At 52.9% G+C, this 18377-nt stretch overlaps 2 protein-coding genes across 2 annotated transcripts; both read left to right on the forward strand.

The window, feature by feature from the left end:
- The first annotated feature begins 702 nt into the window (after nucleotides 1–702).
- LOC102048789 (BPI fold-containing family B member 3) lies at nucleotides 703–7610 on the forward strand. The gene is made up of 15 exons (XM_027813462.2): nucleotides 703–958; nucleotides 1258–2056; nucleotides 2415–2519; nucleotides 2631–2750; nucleotides 3144–3207; nucleotides 3678–3738; nucleotides 4111–4190; nucleotides 4818–5000; nucleotides 5170–5223; nucleotides 5317–5487; nucleotides 5908–5975; nucleotides 6320–6362; nucleotides 6784–6847; nucleotides 6971–7047; nucleotides 7286–7610. The coding sequence occupies exons 1-15, from the start codon at nucleotides 871–873 to the stop codon at nucleotides 7361–7363; spliced, it is 2055 nt and encodes a 684-aa protein (XP_027669263.2). The 5' UTR covers nucleotides 703–870; the 3' UTR covers nucleotides 7364–7610.
- Nucleotides 7611–9828: 2218 nt separating this feature from the next.
- Nucleotides 9829–17505, forward strand: LOC102048617 (BPI fold-containing family B member 4). Its single transcript, XM_055722555.1, has 15 exons — nucleotides 9829–9934; nucleotides 10631–11186; nucleotides 11766–11870; nucleotides 12006–12149; nucleotides 12802–12862; nucleotides 13435–13495; nucleotides 14050–14141; nucleotides 14465–14677; nucleotides 14905–14958; nucleotides 15473–15643; nucleotides 15819–15886; nucleotides 16030–16072; nucleotides 16719–16782; nucleotides 17208–17284; nucleotides 17409–17505. The coding sequence occupies exons 1-15, from the start codon at nucleotides 9829–9831 to the stop codon at nucleotides 17430–17432; spliced, it is 1839 nt and encodes a 612-aa protein (XP_055578530.1). The 3' UTR covers nucleotides 17433–17505.
- The last annotated feature ends 872 nt before the right edge of the window (nucleotides 17506–18377 follow it).

Consider the following 18377-nt stretch of genomic DNA (forward strand, 5'->3'; position numbering starts at 1 on the left):
TGAAGAAGAAAGGGTATTTCATGGTTTTCATAACCAATTATCACTTAAATTATTTTTGGTGGAACTCTATTATCTGAGTTAGATTTTAGCTAAGGTGAATTAGACCTCTCACACTTGTTTTGATCCCTTTTTGATGTGTTATTTACATTTAAATAGATTTGGGGCAATGAAGTTCATTATGGTTCTTTAAAAAAACCCACTGCTTCAAGTTGTAGGACCCACAGAAATATTTCAATTACACTGAAACTCTAAAAATTATCTTTTCCTTCTTACAATTCTACCAAAAGGTGCTTTTATGAAGAGGGAAGCCTCAGATGTTTGATGTTTGCACAGAGGTCATGACATTCAAACAAGGACATGTTCTTCCTAGATATGTTGGTGTGTTTGCCCGGTGTAGACCAATCGCTTTTCTTTCTGTGACTAGAGATGATCATGTTGTCAGATATGTCCTGTTTTCCCATCATGAAGGATACAGGATCTTGTTTCTTAGAGAAATTGCCACCCAGAACAGATGTGCCCCAGATCAGCCTGATCAGTCGCCAACATTGCTCACGGGCGCTGAGGGGTTAAAGCAGGAAAAAACCGAACAAGCACTTGCTTATCACTTGGCTGCCATGAGGGTTGGTCTTTGGAGCAGCTGCTGTTGAAGTTCTGGTTCCTCCTGCAGGAAAATGCAGTTTTACCATGCCCACCAGTCTGGCGAGGAGGCCAGAGTGGTGCCAGCAACTTCCTCTCTGTTTTTGTCCTCTCTAACAGGAATTCCTCCTTTTTCTGTCCTCGATCCTCCTCTTTCCTCCCTCCACTGGCTTGCACTTGCTATCCCAGCATTGTACTGATGGAAATTACTTTCCACAGTTATTGGGACTGAAGATGACTACGTTCTCGATTATTTTACTTCTCTACAGCCTGCTGACCCCTTCACCAGGATTTTTTTCTTCAGTTGCCAAAGCTGATAAAGGTAAGTGTATGGAAAAGCTTTATGTTCTATTTTTTGAGACCAGTTCTACTCTTTCTGTCTCTTGACCATGCTCAGGAAATCAGAAGCTGGTCCAGATCTGTTCAGTCATAGGGACAATGTTGGTCAGTTGGATTTAAAAAGCACTTTGGAAATGACACTTCACATACTTCACAGTGGCTGGTGCCACCACCCCTATTGCATAAAGAGGGAAACAAAGGGGAAGGAAAAGCCAGGCTGACACAACATGCTTTGCACTGAGTTCACATAGCTTACAGTGTCCTCTCATCCTTTTTTTTTAGACCTTGGAGATCTGCCAATCAAATGTAACCCCAAGAAGTTTCAAGGTGGTCTCCTTGGTGGCAATCTGCTCAGTGGTCTCCTTGGAAAAGATTGTCCTGTTGGCAGAGGCCGTGGCAAAGATGGTGTTGTTGGCAGTCTCCTTGGTGGAAATGGTCTCCTTGACAAAGATGGTGTCCTTGGGGGTCTCCTTGGTGGAGATGGCGTAGCTGGCAGCCTCCTTGACAAAGATGGTGTCCTTGGGGGTCTCCTTGGTGGAGATGGCGTAGCTGGCAGCCTCCTTGACAAAGATGGTGTCCTTGGGGGTCTCCTTGGTGGAGATGGCGTAGCTGGCAGCCTCCTTGACAAGGATGGTGTCCTTGGGGGTCTCCTCGGTGGAGATGGCGTAGCTGGCAGCCTCCTTGACAAAGATGGTGTCCTTGGGAGTCTCCTTGGTGGAGATGGCATCGTTGGCAGCCTCCTTGACAAAGATGGTGTCCTTGGGGGTCTCCTTGATGGAGATGGCGTAGCTGGCAGCCTCCTTGACAAAGATGGTGTCCTTGGGAGTCTCCTTGATGGAGATGGCGTAGCTGGCAGCCTCCTTGACAAAGATGGTGTCCTTGGGGGTCTTCTCGGTGGAGATGGCATCATTGGCAGTCTCCTCGACAAAGATGGTGTCCTTGGGAGTCTCCTCGGCAAAGATGGTCTTGTTGATGGTCTCCTTGATGCTGTCATTGATATCCTTCTTGGCAAAAATGGTCTTCTTGGAAAAAATGGTCTCGTTGGCAATCTTCTTGGTGGAAGTGGTGGAGACCTCACAGGGTGAGTGAAAGTGGGAGGTGGATGTCCCTGAGCAGCCCTCAGTGAGTCTGGGCCATACTGGGGAAAGGAGGGTCTGGTCTGGAGCCTGCTGTCTGAACATATGGACCCCCTCTTTCCCCTCGTGGGGCAGCTTCATAAATGATGGTTCAGCTCTTGGGAGTTTCTATATGCCCCAGTCATGCAAGGCTGTCCTGTATGTGCTGCAAGGTGCTCCTGGCTGTCAGGGATCCCTGCTCAAGCAGGGTGAAGGCCTGAGACTGCGGCTCTACGATCAGCTGCAGTGCTGGGGGCTGAGGGGACAGGACCTCCACTGTACAGATGTGCTATTTATTGCCTTTTTCTTGTTTCAACCATCCAGGCTGAAAATTGTGAACAACACCCTTCCAAAAATAAGTCTGCATTCCCTACCAGGTGTTGGGCACGAGGTGGGCTTCAACACCCAGCTACTGGTAGAGAGTACCAGGTATGGCATGTCTGTCATGGGCATGGCTCAGGGCAGGGAGGTCACCATCTCTTTGGGAAGTAGATGGCCAGCAAATATCCTGAGCCGCATGCTGTGTTTCCCCCCTTGCAGTGCTCTGGACAAAGTGCTCTGTGTGCAGGTGGAAGCAGATGTGGCCATGGTGGTCCAGGACAACTGGGAGGCTCGTCAGAACAATGTCTGCAAAACTGTTGACATAAACATCCGTCTGAGGTAGGCATCTGTGTGCGGTAGCATCCGTGTGAGGGGGGTGCTCATGGCTGGCACGTGGCCCTTACAGCAGTGGGAAACCTTGGTGCTGGTGGTGTTGGCCATTGAAGGCAGCGCTTTTGTGCCTGACACCTCAGAGGCTGAATTAGCTGGCTGCTGGCCTCAGAGAACTGCCAACTTTCTTTTAAAATCTGGGCTAAAGAAATAATATTTCTGGGTTGTGCTGGGAGCCTAGCACTGAGCTGGGTTCGGAGGGCTCGTGTTTGGCAATATTTTGGCACTGAATATAGCCCTGGACAGCACAAGCGAGGCCTCATATTTCTCATCTGCAAAGTACTTTCATTTTCCAGCCGTTAATCTACATCACTTTTTATTTCCTATTTTTCCATTATCCAGGCCCAAAGTGCCACTTCTGGATCAGCCTTTAAAACGCCTCCTTAGTGATGTCCTGCGTGAGGTGGTAAGTCTGCAAAGCGATCTTCATGCGAGCCATCAGCACAGTGCTGGGCGGGCAGGCAGCGTGGGCAGGGCAGGCAGGGCAGAGAGCAGGCAGTGCAGGCAGTGCAGGCAGCGGGCCAGGTTGCCCCCACGGACACGGCTGTTTGCACAGCTGTGGGCTCAGCCAGGGCGGTCAGCCTGTCCTCCCTGCTGACGGGCACCAGCACCATTGCCTGTGCCAGGCTTTGCTGGCAAGCAGGTTTCTGAGATGTGCTGGTTTAGTGGTCACAAGTGGTGAGCAAATCGCTTAAAGGGGCTGCTCGCCCGCCCGATGCTGCAGCAATGGAGTGTCCCACCAAGCCCTGCCAGGCAGCGGCTCCTGCCCGCACTGTGCAACCCCAGAAGAACCAGTTCTTCCCCACTGTGCTAACACACCACACACACGTGAGTGTTGCAGGTCCTTGGACTCTCAACTTCCCTCTGCCTCTTCAGGGGTGCAACGTCATCAACTCCAGGCTCAGCACAGTGAACACTCTGCTTGGCTCCAGGACCCGTAAGTGCTGCACCCTCCTCTTCCTCTGCTCCTGTGTGACCCCCTGCACTTAGGGTTTGTTGGCTTTTTTACATTGAGTGCATACAATAATTTAACAACTTCCTAAAACCACAACTCTCAGCTCAAGCACAACACTCAATTCCCCTTGCCCCAGAGCAACAGCAGGCAGTTTTTCCTGAAGAAAGCCACTGCAGGAGCTGTTGCTTTTAGAAACAATATTTTTGCTGCAAAACAGTGCTTTCTAGTGGCTTGTCCAGCTGGGAATGCTGTGGGCAGGAGCTGCCATCAGTTCCAATATCTCTTGGGACCATGGGATTTGCGAGCATCCCCCTCTCCTTGCAGCTTAAAAGTTTTCCTCCCTGTGTCCCACAGCCACGGTCCCGCTTGGGGCTCTGGGAGATCTGCCCCTCTTTTCCATCATCAGTGGCGATGCTATCCAGCTGGATCTAAACGTAAGTCCTACTGCTTCCCCAGCCCAAGAACCTCTGAGTGAGTGAGTTTGTGTCATTCATCTGAATGTGGCAACTGTTTGCCGAAGGCTCCTCTTATTCCACCTGTCTTCAGGAGAGTGTTCGCTGGAAGGTGCTGAGCATGGTCCAGCCATGTCTGTACTAATGCCACCACTGGGGCTCTACCTTGTTTTTTCACTTGCTAATCCTTGAGAGTAGCATGAGCCAGATTGGCTTGACGCTGCTTAATTAAGCACAATTATAGCATTTTCATAGTTGATCATCAGCAAATTTTGATTTCATACAGGACCAGTGGTCATCGTTCACAAGCAGGTTCTGTTTATAAGTGGTTTGTGAAAGTTTGGCATGTAATTGGTGGGGACCGTGATCAGGCGAAAAACACTGGCAATGTGTCTTTCCGATGGGAGATGTGATGGTGTTTTAAAGGGAAAGCTGTAGCAGATGCAGCTGTTGCCTGTGCTAGAACAGCCTGAGGCAGCCCTATGTCTATTAAAACATTGATTAACCCCACGTGAGCATCTCCGCAAGGTCCACAGACGAGTAGGGTGCCCAGTGCGACCACAGCCCTCTGAGCCCTGCCAGCATCCCTCCACTGTTCTGTCTCTGCAGCTCCTCGTCGGGGACACAGAGAGCGGTGTGGTGGCCTCCACACAAGGACCACCGCTTGCCGCCACCTTGCTGCTGGCCACTGGTCGCCCACCACAGCTCAGCCTCTCCGAGCATGCCCTTGGCAAGCTGCTGGAGCTGGTCCAGGGGCAGGGAGCCTTCAGCCTCAGCATCACCAACTCAATGGTGGGTCACCATGCCCCTCTGCATGTCCAAGGTGGGGTCCTGGATGCTCTCGGGTGACCCAAGGGTGCTCACCACCATGTGCTTGTATTTGTTTGCGGGGCCCAGCTGAGCCCAGCGTGGGCTTGGCACAAACTCCTGATGGCTCATTTCACTGGTGCTGTTCCCACAGGTGCCTGATAGTGTCTTGCTGTCCACATCTGCTCTTCTCCCACTCATCCCCCAGGTCAGCCCCCTCCTTCACCTGCACTGATCTTCAACCCCACCGCCCTGGCCATGCAAACACCCCCTTGCTCTGACCTCCCTCTGCCCTGTGCAGCTCGCCAAGATCCTCCCTGACTCTTTGCCACTGGAGCTGCGCGTGCGGGTGGCCAACAAACCAGTGGTGGCCGTGAGGGACAAAAGAGCTACTGCCACCCTCAAAGCCTCCATCGACATCTTCAGTCCTCCCCTGCAGTCGGCCCAGCAGCCCCTCTTCTCCCTTGACACGGTGAGTGGGTTCTCGGGGAATGAGACCTTTGAAACAGGGAGTGGAGTGAACCTGGCTGTTCTCTGGCATCCCCTCGGCTTCTCCTGCCCTTAGCCATGTAGTACTTGTACTTTGGGGTTTTTTGAATTTACTATTTTTGTATTTTTGAATTTACTACATTGTCAGAACAGTGGTGCCCAGGCCTTTAAAAATGCTCTCAACCAAGTGCAAGTGAAATGTTTAAGGAGTAATACAAAATAGAAACAGAAGGGTGAACCCTTGGGAGAGAAACAGATGCCATCCATCAAAAAAATGTGATTTCTAGGCACAGACAGGTGTTTTTTCTCAGAATGGATTATTTACAAATACTCTGGGTTTTCTTTTTAGTCTCGGGAGCTATGCAGGGAAATAACCTCATTTCTTCTGTTGTTCCAATTTCAGGACATTGTTCTGAACATCACGCCATCGGTCTCCGGTGGCAAACTGCAAACCTCCCTGGCTCTTGACAGGTAGAGCCAAGCTCTGCGGTCACTGTGGGCAGGGGAGCTCTGCCTGGGGATGCTGCTGGGGGCCTGGCAAGATGGGGCTGATGGCAGCAATCAGGGAGTGTGATGTAGATGTGGTGGAAAAGATGTGCTGGAGCTTTCCTGCCTCCTCCCAGCCCCAACCTCAAAGCAAGTGCATGTCTAAAGTGATGAAAGAGTTGTAAAAAAGTTGCCCTGCTTTCAAAATCCTCATCTTTTCATGTGGGTGAGACAAATTCCAGACCAAGGAAGGGTCTGGGCAGCATTCGGAGAGCTGGAGGAGCGCTGCATCTGATGCAACCTGACTGCTTGTTTTTTCTCTTTTGTAGCATCAACCTGACGCGGGTACCCCTGAGACTTGACCCCCTCAGTGTAAGTGCACGCTGCTTTGGGTTGAGACTCTGTGTAGGGAAAGAGAACCAAAACGTCAATTAATCTTCAGTCTTCACGTTTCTTCTGCTCTTGGCAGAGGCCAGTTGCTGTCTGCCATGTCGATCCCCTGTGCCCTATAGCAGTGACACTTGGATCTGTATGTTCACCTGCTGGCAGTGCACCGAGGGTGCTGGGAACAGGGGACGAATAATTGAGGAGAATTTACCCAAAGAGCCTGTCCCTGTGTATCTGCCCACATTCAGTCCTGGAGGAGTTTCACTGAAGGAAGCTGCCCAGCCTTTGTGTTTTATAGCTCCAAGCATCCTGCAGTGACAGAACTTGATAACCCTGACATTGCTGTTTTCATTGCCATAACCATTGCTCTCCTTCTGACACTGACACCCATCTGCTTCCCCCGCAGATCTCCCCAATTGCAGAATGGCTCAAGCAAGTCCTCGCAGCTGCATATGTACCTGCCATTAACGGTACGGCCGGGCTCTGGGTCCTCTCTTAGCTCAAATTCAGTCGGATTTGGGGCTCTGCCCCTTCCCTTGCTGCCTGCCTTCAGGGTTCTCCCCATGATGAGATGCTTTCACTTGCTTTTGCAGATGCCTTGCATGTGTCAGTCCGCCTGCCCAGCATTCTCAACACCAGCCTCAGGAACGCCAGGGTTGACATCACCAACGTAAGGACCCATTTCCCACAGCACTGCCTTCCCGGGGAGCGCGGCATGCTCCCACCCTGGGGCAGGGACCTGCAGACCCCCTAGCCCCATGTTGCTCCAGCCAGCCCCATTTCCCATGGGCTGCTCCCACTGTCTGGGAGGTGCCTCTACCAGTATGGACCCACAGGAAAACCTCCCATGGGATACAGGGAAAAGTCCAAATGAGAAAACTGAATAGTTTTTGTGCTGCTTCTTCCAGGCAGATGACTCTCCCGACCAGACCAATCTAAAAAGATTCTGCTCAGGAGGACCCATGGCACCACCGCTCACTGTCTGAGGCAGGCAACGTGCCGCCAGCCCCAGAACCCTGCTCGTCTCTGCTCCCTCTGACTTCATTTTCCCTCGAGTGCTGCCCTGTGCTTTTGCTGAGGCCCAAGGGGGACAGGCAACCATCTCTGGTGGTGGCCTGGCGTGGGGTAGGGAAGGCTGCTGGGCTGGTGGGTGTTAGGGGCAGTTGCTGTGGCCACTTCTAACATCTGTAGTTGGGAAGCAGAGCTATTTCTTAGGCATAAAGGTTGCTCTCTTATTGCTCCTTCAATAAAATCTTTCACTGCCTCAGCATTTCTCTCTCTGAATATTTATTTGATATGCGTTTCTGGCTGCCAGCACCCATTTGTCTCCGCTGTGTGCCTATGCCACATGCCCACGGACAGGCAGTGCAGCTGATGGGGAGGCTGTGCCTATAACGAACAAGCCGGTATGTCACAGAAAGCCTTTCTGAAGCTCAGTCTGTGGCACAAGGTGTGGAAGAGCAGCTCCCACTGCAGCTGGGGTTTCGTGGGCACCCTGCTGCAGCCCATCCCCTGCCTGCCTGGGTGCCGCTTGTGGCAGCCTGGCAGCGGGCAGAGGAGGTGCTGGCAATGCAACCACGGCGTAGGGTTTGCAAAGTGCTTGCTGCCATTCCCCACTTATTTGGAGCCCCTGGCGCAGACACTGCAGGGAGAGCAGCTCCCTGCCCGGGGCTCCTTTGCAGCATGTCCCAAGTGCAGCCTGGTGGTGCTTGTCATGCAAGGCTCTGTAACAGAGCCAGGCACAGATAAACTGAGCTTACGCCTCCACACTGCTTTGTTTAGGAGCATATTATCCCCTTATTGCATAAGATGCACCAGATCATTACCAACACGTTTTATCTCACAAAGGTATTAAGTGTTGAGGACACCAGGACAAAAGCATTCATGTTGTCTGGAGCCAACAGGGAATGGATGTCCCACTGCACAGGGGCTTTTCTGAGGCTGTGGCAATACTATCTGCAGGGAAGCAGCTGGCAACTGCTGGGATGGGTGGGATGGTCCTCAGGAACTGCTTCTTGGATTGAGCATTAAAAGAGATAAAAGTCTCCAAGAGCTTTTCTGGAGCCTCCCCATGTGCTCGCTGGAAACTTAGAAAATTACCCTGATACAGTAGTTTGTGTGTGACAGCCTGGGTGCATGTGTTAGCAGGAATTTGTCCAGTCTAAAGTGATTTTCCAGCATGGCTCTTTCAGGATCAGCAGCAGCCTCACATGCTGCAGCCTGCAGAGTCTTGGACTCCTTCTTTGCTTTTGGGCTCTTGGGTAACTACGCTGCCTGATAATGGAGTATCCAATAACCCCTTGCTTAATGCTTTTCCCTGTTTTACAAATCTTTATTTATATTGGAATATATTAAAACCACAAATGCTGCTTTATACACTTTATCCACTAGCCCAGCTTTTACAGTTTAGGCATCTTTCCACTTTTTCTGCATCACCTTTGCTATATAAGGGCCCGCTGCTCCCACATGGTACGCAGCAGAGGTGCCTGAGGAGCTGTAAGGTCTCCCCTTGACCAAGAGCTGAAGACCAAATTCAGGCTTTGAAACTCAGCATAAGGCCAGGTAAAGAAAGATGATCAAAATGCTGGTACGGGTGGTTGCAAGGTAAAGACAGTCAAAATAGTGGTATTGGGTGTTGTAAGCCTCCAGGGACAGAGTCACCATTTTACCTACGAGCCTTACAAAGTACTCTGGTGAGCAAGAAAAAAACATGGGAATAATACCAATAGTGGTCGAAACACAGGTAAGAAATTCTATTTTATATATAGTGACCAGCCCAAAAATTCAGCAAAGGTGGTTGCTATAGCAAAATGAAAACCTTCTCTGAAGAAAAAACACATTCATTTGACAAGAAAAGTTAGGGATTTTTTGTTTCGCAATATCCTTTTAAGTTGGTTACTATTATTTTTATTGTTATAAGGTTAAAACATGCCATTTTAAAAGAAAGGCTTTATGCAAAATGTGAGTTGCTTGTATAATTGCAGCACTAATTTGCATACCTACTCATGGGGCGGTTATTAGCAAGGGGAGCTCAGTGTAGGCTATAGGTTATGAGTAACTATTTCATACTGTAAGTTTACAGTTATGTCACGGTGACCAGGGATGGAAAGGACCAGGCTGCCTGGGGTGCCCATAAACAGGAATAAGCAAACAGCTGCTTGGGTAGTGCAGAAGCTGGCTTGAAAGGTTCCCCGCAGATGTGATACAGGCACCCCCTTCTTTCCCCTGTTTTGTGTATGTTCAGCTCTGTTTGCCAAATGTGGCTTTAACTCCTGAACTATTTTGGTCCTCCTAAAGCTCATGCTTTCTATTCACTGAAAAAATGTCACCCAGATCGAATATCTGACTCTCCTTCATCTCCAGGGGTTCACCTAGCTTATTCCACTCTTTTCCCATTTTCCTTCTCCAGGTACTGCCAGCACCCACAGCTCTCAGCTGAGCAGAAGACACCATGCCACCGGCTCTGGGCATCGCCCTCTTGTATGCCCTGATGACCCCATCACTAAGCCAGCCAAAAGATGCCATCCTCAGGCTCAGTAAAGGTGTTTTAAGTGATGGTGAGTCATTGCCACCTCATAGTGGGACCCTGGGAAACAGGAATCGATGGTGGTGGTCCCTGGGGGTCAGCACCCTTGTACCAGCACAGCATGATCAGCTGAGGAAGGGAGGGGAATTGCACATGGAAGGGGAAGAGCATGAGGCTTGCATGCAACTCCCTCCCCCCCGCCGCCCCCCAGCTCCAAACTGAACCTGGAGTCATTTTCTTATGTAATTAAAATTTCAAATGGCCAGGCTCCTGAAAAGGGAAAGACATCGCTTTCATGGGGGATCGCTCCTCCCGGGGGCCTGCACCGCTCAGGAGGTGTGAGCCACATGGCACCTCAGCTATCTCACATTCAGGATTGATCAGTGCCCAGCCCCTACGACCCTGCCACACCATTTGCTGTCCTACCTGGAGCAGCTGCAGATAAATCCGCCTGAGCTGCTTTACACCAGTCTTGCTATGGTGCCTCCTGCCCAGATCCCAAAGCCCTTCTGCTGTTGCATCGTATATGGGAAAAACTGACAGCGCTAGTGAGGGATGGGGACAGGCAGCCAGAGTGCAAACTCCTCGACAGCCTGTGCTGGAGGAGCATGATGAGCAGTGGTGCGGGCAGGGGGCTGGCAGCTGCCTGCCGGCCCCTGCTCAAGAGCTGCTGTGGTGGCCGGGGAGGCAGCTCTGCCCGCAGGCTGACAGCGGGTGATGTTTCCAGCTCTTACAGACTCGCTCAGGCAAGGCAATGCCCTCCAAGGTGCCTTCGGAGAGGTGCCACTTGGGAGAGGACGTCCCGGCACAGATGGAAGTGACGACCTGTTGGGTGGCCTCGGAGGAGGTCTCCTTGGTGGTGGTGGTGGTCTGCTTGGTGGTATTACTGGTGGTTTGCTGGGCAGCAGTGGTGGAGGATTGCTGGGGGGACTTACTCGTGGTCTGCTTGGTGGAGGGGGCAATGCTGGTGGTGGCTTGCTTGGTGGAGAGGGTGGTGAAGGTGCCTACATCAGGGGGACCAGAAACCCTCCCAGAGGCTGGTCCACAGCTGGTGGCAGTGTCCCCAAAGATGGCATCCCCACAGGGGTTGCTGGAGGAGCACTGGGACAAGGAGGTCTGCTAGGTGATGGAGGTGTCCTCGGCACAGCAGGGATTCTCGGTGGCACTGGTGGCCTTCTTGGCAGAGGAGGGCTTCTGGGCAATGAAGGGCTGCTGGGAGGCGGCGGCGTGCTCGGCATCCTTGGGGAAGGCGGCTTGCTCAGCACCATCCAGGGGCTCACCGGGTAAGGACAGCACCATCTGGTCTCCTTGCAGGGGCAGCAGCCTCAGTGCTGTGGGGGGGAAGCAATGGTGATGCTTCAGTAGATGCTCAGATAGTTTGGAGCTGATGCTTTGAGATAAATACTACCTGGAAGTCAGCACCAGATTTGCATCGCTTGGCTGCAAAAAAAGCCTCTTGAGCTAAATAAGGAAAGTTAAAAGAAACAGTAGTTGGAAGGCGCTTGCCCATAGAGGGTGCACCAAACCACGCGTTGGCCCTCAGAGCCCCTGTCACTGCTGCCAGGCCAGTGCTTGCTTGTTTGCAACAGCCCCATTTTAACTCTTATTTGAAGCTCAGCCCCAAGGAGACGCGCAAGCAATAATAAGGTGACTAGAACAGAGCTTCTGATAAAACTGGAAAATAACTAAAACAGGAAAACAACTGAGAAAACTCAGTGTCTTTTGCCATTTCTGGTCTAAATGGCCTCTGACTCGCCCACCCCTTCAGCAGTGGCTTTGCGCAAGCGGTAGAGCCTGGGTGGCAGGTGCTGGACCCAGAGCTGTCACTTATGGTGTCCCCATGTCCCTCGCTGTCCCTGCAGGCTGAGAATCGTGGAGCTGACACTCCCCAGGGTGTCCCTGCAGCTCCTGCCTGGCATCGGCATCCACCTCAACCTCTACACCCGCGTGGCCCTCAATGCCAAGAGGTAGGTCAGGCTGGTGCTGCTGCTGCTGCTGGCAGTGCCAGCCGTGCCCCCAGCCCTGGTGGAAGCACCACCACAAGGGGTGTCTCCAAGGGGGGACGCAGTTCCTGTTTGCCATTGTTGCTTCCCCTTGCACAGCCTCCTGGGTTTGCTCGACATCGCGGTGGAAGTGAACATCACATCAAGGGTCAGACTAACCATGGACAGCACAGGCTACCCCAAACTGGTGACAGAAAGATGCAATACCCTCCTCGGTGGCATTAAAGTCAGACTTCTGAGAGGGTGAGTGATGGAGGTGTCCTCCTGTGCTGGCGTGAGCCACCTCACCATTGGGCTTTGCCAGCCCCAGCCCACACCCACAGAATGACAGACACACAAGGGCATTTCCCCTCGGTCCCGTGGGTGACAGCGACACTGTCAGCTGCCATCCCTGCAGGTGACAGTCGCCCACTGCCCATGTCACCAGGCTGAGCAAAGGGCTGCTGGTGGTGGTGGTCCCTGTGCACCCCTCATGCAGCGGCAACAAATGAATGAGTTGTCCCAGAGGGCTGCACAACCTCACAGCCGCCCCAGGGGACATTTCTGTGCCACATGCCACATTCACGGGTCATTTTAACTGACATTGCAAGGGGTCTTCCCAGACTAAGCACTTGGTATGTAAATCATACAAAGCATTTGGGCTGAGGTTGTTTCTGCTCATTTAAGGAGACTATACACTAGTAGATAAAAGGCAGCAATAAATTTGCCACTGGCTATTTTGGGATGCAAATTACACTTATCTCACGCAAAATCCAAGCGTGCACAATTCACTTGGCTGCTGCAATTGCCTTACTCCAGGAGGTCTGCGCTCTGCGCTATTCACAGGGAATTGTTTAACAAGACCCATTTACTTTGCAGCAAGTTTTTTTGATGGTGCTCCTTTATTTCTCCACAGCCTGCTCCCAGTTGTGGATAATTTATTGGCAAGTGTCCTGAACAGACTTCTTCCTAACCTGGTAAGTCAGGAAAAACCTCCACCCCAGAAAGGAGTGAGTCTGAAAAGTTGTGGTGCAGCTCCCCGCAGCATTGCTCTTGTCCCAGTGTGGGAGCATGGCCGCTGTCCCAGGGCTGCTGCATCCACCCACCTGCCTAGTGGTCTGGGATTAGTGGGGAACACGTGCCATGTCTCTGTCTGGTTGGGAGAAGCTGCTCCCTCCTTCCAAATGCAAGGTTGGTGAGCCCAGCAAGTCTGCCCAAGTGCCTGGGAGTTTCTAGTGATGTCCTGGACTGTGCTACGGGCTAATTGAATCTCTCCTCCCTCCTGAAAGCCCCAGGGTCTCTCTGGCCATCTCACTGGCTCCTGGGACCCAGTCCTAACCCCACTTCTTTGATGAAGGGCAGGGGTGCCCAGGGCCAGATCCAGAGCTGATGCAGCCTCAGAAGCACTGCAGAGTCACTGGTGGGGACTGCCATCCTACACACCCGGTGCTCCTGCACCCAAGGAGAAGGTGGCAGAGCTGAGCTGGGCTGTGTGTTGTTGTCTGGCTCCAAACGCTGGTTACTCACCATCCCTGCCCAACTCTTGCAGCTTTGTCCAGTGGTCGACATCGCCCTGGGACTCGTCAATGACCAACTGGGTCTCGTGAACTGTAAGTACATGGTGGGTCCCACACCTTGCCCTGCCTTGCCCCTTGTGCCACCTCTGCTCTGGCTGCATGAGGACTGTGATGCTTTTCCCTCAGCTTCTGCACCCCCAGGTGAGAAAAGCAAACCCCTCGCAGACCCCAGATCTGCCCCGTGCCAGGAGCAGGGACCCCCAGCAGCTCCTTGCCCAGACCTCATCACCCCCAGGCAGTGGTCAGAGAGCAGTGCCCCAGCACGCTGTGGGATACACTCTCCTCCCCATATCTCCCCTTTCCCTGCCTCTGATCATGGACAGAAGGACCCCCAGGTCCATAAAGGTGGCATTGACGGGGGCTATGAGCTGTCCCCTCCATTTGCAGCAGCGGCACACACTGCTCATTAGGGAAGTGACATCTCCTGCAGCGTTACCACAGAGCACTCGGCGCTGGGGCCAAGTGGCCTCCCTGAGTCCACCTGCAAGCCAGGGCTCTTCTGGAGGAAAAAATGCTGCCAGGCAGGGGTGGGGGTATTTGCACCTGAGCCCAACAGGGAATCACTGACTCCCTTCTTCTCCCCCCAGCACTGGTGCCCCTGGGTTTGGTGGGCAGTATCCAGTACACTGTGTCTAGTCTTCCCCTGGTAACCGGCCAGTTCCTTGAGGTAGACTTGAACGTAAGTCCTGGACCTTCTCCTTCCATTTATGTACAAGGGTTGGGATATTTCACTTGGGTTTGGGAAGGTCTCCTTGGGCCACAGACACCTGAGCAGTGAGCTCTGAGAGATTCCAGCTTGGTGCCCTGTTCTTGCTGCTGCTGCCGTCATGGGAGAGTGCGGCAGGGTTTGCATTTTGTGAACTTTTGGAGAAGGAAGTGTCACGGGTCCTGACTTGGCATGGTCGTGCATACAATGATTTCACACCGAAGGAAAATGAAGTTAACCGTAAAGGCAAATACTGCATATGTTTTGGCCTGTGCTTCCTTTCCCTGTAACTGCAGACCGTCGTGGGGCAAGTGGCAGGAGGTCTGGTGGACTACCCACTAGGAAAGCCAGAAGCTGTCCCTGCAGCAGCACGGGTCCCCATGCCCGCCCTGCCACCGATGGCAGACTCCAGCTCCTCCCAGCTGGGCCTCTCTGTGAACGTCCTCAGCTCAGTGCTGTCCACCCTGCAGAAGGAGGGTGCCCTGGACCTGGACATCTCCACCGGCATGGTGAGCAGGGAGCACTGCCTTGCTTGGCTTGGAAAGGAGTTGGGGCCGTCAGCCGGGTGGCGTGCAGGCTGGTCCTACCGAGTGATGCTTTAGCACCTCCATACCAGTTATCTTAGACAAAAAATGCAAGTGAGAGAGACTATGGTAAAAGCCTCATTACCGGTGAAAGCAGACCCTGGTGAGCACCATCACACATATGTGCAGCGTTTATCTCTTCTCTGCCACAGTTTCCTGAGCTCCCGCCACTCACAACATCGATGCTTGGAGCCCTGGTTCCTGCGGTGAGTCCTGGTTCCCCCTTGCACTGCAAATAACCTGGTAAGAGGAGCAGCATCCAGAGGCGGGGCGGGGTTGTCGCCCTGTCCCTTCCTCCTCAGAGGCACCATTCCAGATGTCCCATAGAGGTGAACGAGATCTGACTTTGGTTCAAAACTGGAAACCACAGCAGGCCAGAGCCCAGGTTGTCGCTGTCTTCTGTAGCAATTTCAGGTCACAGATGAGCCTTGCAGCTGCCCTGTCTGCCTGCATGCGGGGCTCTCCGTGCTCCTCCAGCTGGGCGAGATGCTCTCCGTAGGGCTCAGGGCATCCGTGGCGCTGGGCTCACAGTTAGCTCAACTTTGCTTCAGCCGGCTGAGATGCAGACTTGTCAGACTGGAGCAATTCAGGATCAGATCTGCCCCCTGAGAACAGCACTGTGCAAATGCTGCCAGCGTAGGCAGTCTGCTCTGTGGTTCCTGGTCACAGCACTGTTTGTGCTCCTGCCAGCAGAGACTTTCCATTTCTGGATGTTGACAGGTTTTCAAGGCATACCCTGAGTCACATGAATTGCTGCTGAAAATTGCAGTCCCTGAAGCACCAGTAGTGACCTTAATGAAAAATAAAGGCATGATCCAGCTCATGGCTACAGCAGAAGTGATGGTGATCCACTCAGACAACATCCAGAAGTCTCTCTGCCTTCTGAATATTGTATGTATGAAGGAAGAACCCATACAGATATTCCTCCTGCAGTTTCCCCCTCCCCGTATGGCACGTGTGGGGGTGCCAGTTGATGGGACCTGCACCCAATGTGACATGGCCAGGCTGCAGACAGGGCATGGGCTGGAGGAGCCACCTCTGCCCTGCCCTCTCTGTTTGGCTGCAGGATGCCTCCTTGCTGGCCCAGTTTTCAGTTGAGGACAACAAACTGAAGATCGGCGTCAACCTGGAGAAGTAGGACATTGGTCTTTATCTGGGGGGTGGCTGGGGAGGTCATGGATGTGGGACCTCCTGGGCTGCACAACGACGAGGGCATTACAGCACTGGTTCATCAGAGGCCCTGCTTGGATTTTACTCACTTCTGCTTCCTCCTACAGGACTGATCTCTCCTTGGCATCTTCATCCATCGGTGGTTTTGATGTAAGAATACGAGCAGCCTCAGCAACATGTGAAATCCATTGCAGAAAGCAAAGCACTGACAGATATTGGCTCAGGAGAAATAAGGGCCAGTTACATTCTAAGGGTTGTGTCATACTTTGAATAACACCTTTCTTTCACCTCTGGGGAAGGATTTCTTTTCATGGATAATCCATGAGTGATTTTCAGAAAAAATCCTCCCTGAGAGGGAGAAGTTTTGGGTCCCTGGTGAACCACAGGGCATCCTGCGCATACCCACAACATCCCCTGGGGATGTGCCTGGGGAGGCTCCTTCCCGTGCCTCACAGGGGATGATGGCAGAAGTCAGGAGGAATCCTGGGCTCCCCTGTGGCAGGATACCTTCAGATAGAGCACATCTGGTCTCCAGAGGTGATTACTACAGGCAACTTCAATGCCAGCAGGAAGGGGCCTGGGGAATGGCTTTATTTTGGGACTAAAAATTGACCACAGAATGCTGTGAAACTGGGAGTTTGCATTAGATGGGTGAGGAGCTGGAACACCGAGGGTTTAGGTTGAGTTTAGCTGGTGTGAGCAGAGCAACCCCAGGTGCCCGAGGGCAGGGTGAGGCTGGGCCAACCACGGGACCAGGACCAGCGATGGCACTGAGTGACCCCTCTCCCTGTCACAGGTCTCGCTCCTGGAGGGGCTCGTTGGCCAGATTTTAGATGTTGCCTTCCTGCCTGCAATGAACAGTAAGGAAGCTCTTACGCCTCGTCCACATATTCGTTTGTGCTAGACTGTACTCTCAACACTGAGTTTATGCAGGTGTAGCTCACCTCGCCCTAAGAAATGGGAGCCAGCGGGACCCACCTGCACTGACAGTGGGGGGGCTTATTTCGGGTGGTGGGGCTTTGCCAGGTGGTGAACCCACACATCAGGAGCAGTGCCCCTCTGCAGGGCTGCTCGGTGCCTGCCGCTTTGCTGGCAGCAGCAAATGGCAATGTGTTTTGCTGACCCACTCAGTCCGATGACACAAAGCCTTTCTGGAGAGCCTTGCACTGGCGGAGGGAGGGGCTTGCACACAGAGAGGATGGAGCTGGGGACCGAGCCCCAGCCAGAAGCTTGGCAGTGATTCCCCCTCCTGTGGCACTGAGCTGGGCTGGTTTGTGACCCGCAGGTGTGCTGGGAGCAGGGGTTCCCCTCCCCAGGCTGCTCAACATTGACTTCACCAATGCAGACATTGACATCATCCAAGTAAGTGCTTCAGTTGTGTCCTGAGGTTCCCCCAACGGCACCTCAGCTCCACTCTGGAGCAAAGACAGTGCCTGTCGCTTGCAGGGAGGATGGTTAGAGGGAAGTAACCCCTTTGCTTCCCCAGGATCTCATTGTGCTGTCGGCGTGAGCCAGGGACAGTGGGCTGGGAAGGGACCCCTGCCTTCCCCGTCCGCCCGCGGAGGGATGGGAACCCAGCCTGCCTGAAGGATCCCCGCTGCATCTCCCTGTACCTAACACAGCAAAACAGCAGCTTGGTCTTCTCCATGCAAATGTTGCATCCCGCCTACATTGCCTGGAACAGAAGCAACACAAGTGTTTTTTGCCTCTGAACATTGTGTTTTGAACTCTTTTGTGGATGCTTAGAAGGATGTGGGTGTATTTCACATTCTCATGCTCAGGTTTGATAAAGTCCAGCCCTCTCTGCAGGTACAGCAGGTGCTTGAGCCTGCGGGAGTGGCTGGCTCCGGTGAAGCCCAGGGGCTCAGGACAGACCCCACTGTGCAGGTGACCCCAGCCGTGGTGGGCAGGAGGGCTGCAGCCCCCTGCCTGGATGCCCAGCCCTGGCCATGTGCACGCAACACCCAGCTCAGGGTGTGCAGAGACCTGTCTGCCAGCAAATACTACCTGTCGGCCTCTTCTTGGGGCCTGGACACAAAGTCGTGGGTGTCTCTTGGTCATCTTGAGGACCCCTCACACCATCACCTGCCCTTGGCTTTACTGGGGCTTTGTCCTGGCAGTGTTCGGGGGCTCAGGGTGATTCGCCCATCGATGCCTGTGAACTCCGCATGCACCACATTGTGTGTTTGTGCATCGGCTCTTTCCTACAATTCAGCTGCCTGCTGAAGCGGTGAAGCCTTTGCTGATGTAAAGCTCTGAAGCTGCCTATTGCTCCTGGGGTGAAAGAGAAGGCTGGGACGGCTGTAATGTTGCCACCTTTGAGACTTGTCCTGCCCCTATCCAGTCCAGATCCACCCTGAAAACCACCTAAAACCTCAGACTTGGGTTTTTCTGTCATCTTTCATGTTCCTTTTCCCTTCCCCTCTGTATCTATTTCCCCGTTTTCTTTTATTTG

The sequence above is a fragment of the Falco cherrug genome, chromosome 10 (genome assembly GCF_023634085.1).
Source record: "Falco cherrug isolate bFalChe1 chromosome 10, bFalChe1.pri, whole genome shotgun sequence".
Taxonomy (NCBI): domain Eukaryota; kingdom Metazoa; phylum Chordata; class Aves; order Falconiformes; family Falconidae; genus Falco; species Falco cherrug.